General features: G+C 41.2%; 1 protein-coding gene across 1 annotated transcript; it reads right to left on the bottom strand.

The window, feature by feature from the left end:
- Positions 1-2,033: 2,033 nt before the first annotated feature.
- Positions 2,034-3,513, bottom strand: LOC111640451 (adenosine receptor A2b-like). The gene is made up of 3 exons (XM_023386457.1): positions 2,578-3,513; positions 2,118-2,231; positions 2,034-2,039 (listed from the first exon to the last, which is right to left on the bottom strand). The coding sequence occupies exons 1-3, from the start codon at positions 3,346-3,348 to the stop codon at positions 2,034-2,036; spliced, it is 891 nt and encodes a 296-aa protein (XP_023242225.1). The 5' UTR covers positions 3,349-3,513.
- Between the last annotated feature and the right edge of the window lie 307 nt (positions 3,514-3,820).

Raw genomic sequence — 3,820 nt, 5'->3', positions numbered from 1 at the left:
GGTGGAAAGACGTCGATCCGAGGTAGGGAGATGGAGACGAAGATGGGTGCGAGACACACACAACAACAGATCCGTCACTTTGAACTTTCGGGAGAAGAAGCCGTCGCGTCCTCGAATTTCCGGGGTTTTATCTGTTTTCTCTCAGATTCCCGTTTCCGATTGGTCTCTCCTCGTCACCTGATGACAATTCGAAACCTTTCGGGGGCGCGGGAGAGGTCAAAATCCAAGTTTAATTCGATCTCAACCGGAAATGGTCGACGGACTTGCATTCTTCTATTGTTTAAACGTTAGCGTCGCGTTTCCATAAAATAAAAATCTATTTCTAACTAATATATTATTTTCTCTAAAACAATTATTTTAACGCGAATTTTAGTGAGGGTTCGGACCTGTCCAGAGCCTCACATAATACAACGGTTTAAAAATTAATAACAAAAAGTATAATTAAATAAAACGTAAAAACAAAGTTAAAATAAAGCATTAAGAAAAATTAATCGTCGTGGTAAAAAGATTTGCATGCCGAGGATAGACTTTCTGCATCTGTGTGGTTGATGCATCCTTTGTCAATATGGGCCTTGTAAATTTCAAGTTTTTCAATATGTTTAATTAAGTACTTGTTTGTTGGCGGCGGTCCTAATTACGGATGATTTGTCGCAATGAACATTAATATGCTGATGTTTAGCGAAGGCTGCAAGGACGGTACTGTCCAAGTTTTTAGTAATGGAAAATTTATGCTCTTTAAGCCCCTGTTTTAAAAGTGTCGTGGTGGCACTCACATAAACGAGATCTGAATTAAAACGGCCATCATTTAAAGGAATAGAATACACTCCTGTACTATTGTTACGGTTTCCATTCTTCTTATCATTTCGTAGAATTCTATAAATCGTAGGATTACGACGATAAATTATTCTTGTGAGCTAATTTTTTAATCAGCGAGTGTAGGAAAGGTATATAGTTGAGAACTACTCTTCGTCCTTGGTTCGTAGTTGTAGGTTGCTTATTTGTTTGATTACAGTATTTAGCAATAAGAGCATGAATTTCACTTATACGATATCCCTGTTGTACCGCTATTGTACGTATGTAAAATTAATGTGTTGGTGATACTTCGTTGCATTATTAATGTTATTAATAATGCAACGAAGTATCACTAACATATATTAGAACATGCACGCCTAATTTTTTATACTTCGTTTTTGCATTTGAAGGGAACACATATTTACAAGAAAGAGGGGTTCCAATGGGGAGCCCGATATCCCTGTTATTATGTCAACTAGTATTACGACGATTGGAAAGTAACGTACTGCCGGTCTTCACGAACGACATACTTATATAAGCAAGATATGTTGTTGATGTTTTCATCATTTGGAGGAATATTAATAAGGCTCAATGTTTCCTTAACAAAATTAAGAACAACCCGTATGGTTTGATTTTATCAATGGAACAAAAAAGTGACATTAATGAGGTGTTCGAAATAAACGGCCGGCGCCGGTGTCATGCACGTAGTCTCAATGAAAAAAATCTAATAGCATCAAATCAGGAGAGTGGCGAGGTCACAGAAATTCGACTTCTTCGACAAATCCTCTTTCCTGGAAAACTGGCACGCAACCATTTCTCTAACCGGAAGAACCTAATGAGCGGGGTAGAGAATGGCGTTATCGAGAAGTACCGAACATCTGCCAGAGGTGGTCCAACACGACGTAGTAAAAGCTCCGAATACTTTGAGGAAATAAGGATGTCTCCAATAAAAAACGGCCATTATATCTCGTCACAAGGTCTATAAACTCAAGATTAGTATACCAATGTTTCTTACGGAATGGCCATTTTGGTTCTTTAGTTGCACGGCCACGTTATAGCTTTCGTGCTCCGTACATTCATTAAACTTTACGTTCTTTCGAATTCAAATCACAAAATTCTTTATATAATTACAAATGGAGTATCTTTTCATTAGAGATTGTTGCCATTTACTTTAAACATTTCAAAATAAAAGACTATGTCAATGGTACGTACAAGGATTTATTTAGTCTCGATATGCAAAATTAGGCCTACAGAAGAAATTTTCAGACACTTGTTAAATTAAGAATATATTTACTTTTCTAAATTCACACGCATCTTTACATTACCGGAAACAAGAGATTTCCGTTTCCGAAACTGTAAACAATGGGATTAACGGCCGAACCAATTTGAGAAAAGAAGCAGGCGACCACTCTGGCCGTCTGCAGGTCGCGCCCGTCTCCGTTTCCGGCCAATTCCAGTGGAGGTAATGGATGGCCGCCATCGGTTAGGCGAAAGCTGGCCGTCTTTCTCCATCCATTTACAACTCCACCAAGACTGTCTTTATCAGAAGGTTGTAAACGTGAATTAGTTAAGTCCACGACCACGTTTTAAACTAAAACAACATTTATTTACAACTATCCTCGAGTACACTTGAAAGAGAGCTACACGTGCTCATGGCAGCGATCACCGGACAAGAAGAAGCAACAATACCCAGAATTCTCTCTGGGAAAAACCCAGTTCCCGTTTTTCTATCCGGGATTCCCGGGAAACTCGTAGAGGAGTGGCGCCATCTCACCAGTCCGTGATTTGTCGCCGCACCAGCAACAACACCACAACGACGGGCATCCAACAGACAAAAAGAACTCCCACCACCAAGGCCAAAGTTCGGACGTGTTTCGACGCTCGGGTACACAAAGGAGGAGATCTTCCGAAGCAGTTCTTGGCCTGCTTTCTGGCCACGAAGAATATCTTACAATAACAAATGGCGATTACGAGAAGGACGAAGGAAAAATTCAAGACGAAATACTTCAAGTAGGAACGAGGGACGTCGAAGAATAAGTCGCATCGTTTCACTCGACCGGAGTCGAATTTGATGTAAAGACAAAATCCGAGGATCAAACTGTAACTCCAAACGACAAAAATGACGAAGAGAGAGCGCCTCTCGGTGGCCATTTTGCAGTAACGAAGAGGTTTCAAAATGGCCAACGATCGGTCCAGGGCGATGGCCAAAAGACCGTGCAGGGAAGCCGACCACCAGACGGCCAGAAAGGTAAATCTCCACTTGCACAGAAGGCCGGCGGAGGAAAAGTTGCGGTGGCAGATGCTGAGGATGACGAAGACGATGGAGGTGCCCGAAAGGATGTCGGCGGCGGTCAGACTGAGGACGAAGTAGTTGCCGGGGGTTCGGAGAGCGGGTGCGCCGACGACCACGAAAATCACCAAAGTATTTGCCGCCAAAATGAGCGCGGACAGAAGCACTTCTCCCGCCACCGTGACGGAAAGGCGATCGGTCAGAAGAAAGCTGTGGGCCGACTCCCAATGCGTCACTTCCGTCCCGTCCGACGTAGACCAAAACATTCTTCCTCCGGGGAAAATTCTCCTTCCGACCTCGACCGTTTCCCTTCTTTGCAACGGACAAAATTGATTTTTCGCTAATCTGTTAGCACTTTCCGATAAGGATATTATCTAAATTGTGAGAAACTTAACGTGTGACGAGAACCAAGCACTTTGATTTAAGATAATTCGAATAAATTTTTCTGATTTTAACTGTTTCAAACGGGTCGTTTCTTTATTAAACCCAGATTTATTTCTATATATTTTTGAGAAAGTATTTCTCTGGACCTAAGACAGTAATTTAATTCGATTTAAGCATTGTTAATAATGTTCCTCTTTCGGACGATCTTGTCACTTGGAATGAATTTGAAACTGTAATCAGAAAACTAAAATCATCTAAGATCCCCCGGTCTCGATAACGTAAGGAATGAAACAATAAAATATCTAGAGAAATATTGGATATACAGGACGTGTTTAATTCCTTTCGGTCTAGTTG

This window comes from Centruroides sculpturatus, unplaced genomic scaffold, assembly GCF_000671375.1.
Source record: "Centruroides sculpturatus isolate CEXI.00-Female unplaced genomic scaffold, Cexi_2.0 scaffold1437, whole genome shotgun sequence".
NCBI lineage: Eukaryota > Metazoa > Arthropoda > Arachnida > Scorpiones > Buthidae > Centruroides > Centruroides sculpturatus.
The sequence above is the reverse complement of the archived record's forward strand: the minus strand, read 5'-3'. Positions and strand labels throughout refer to the sequence as shown.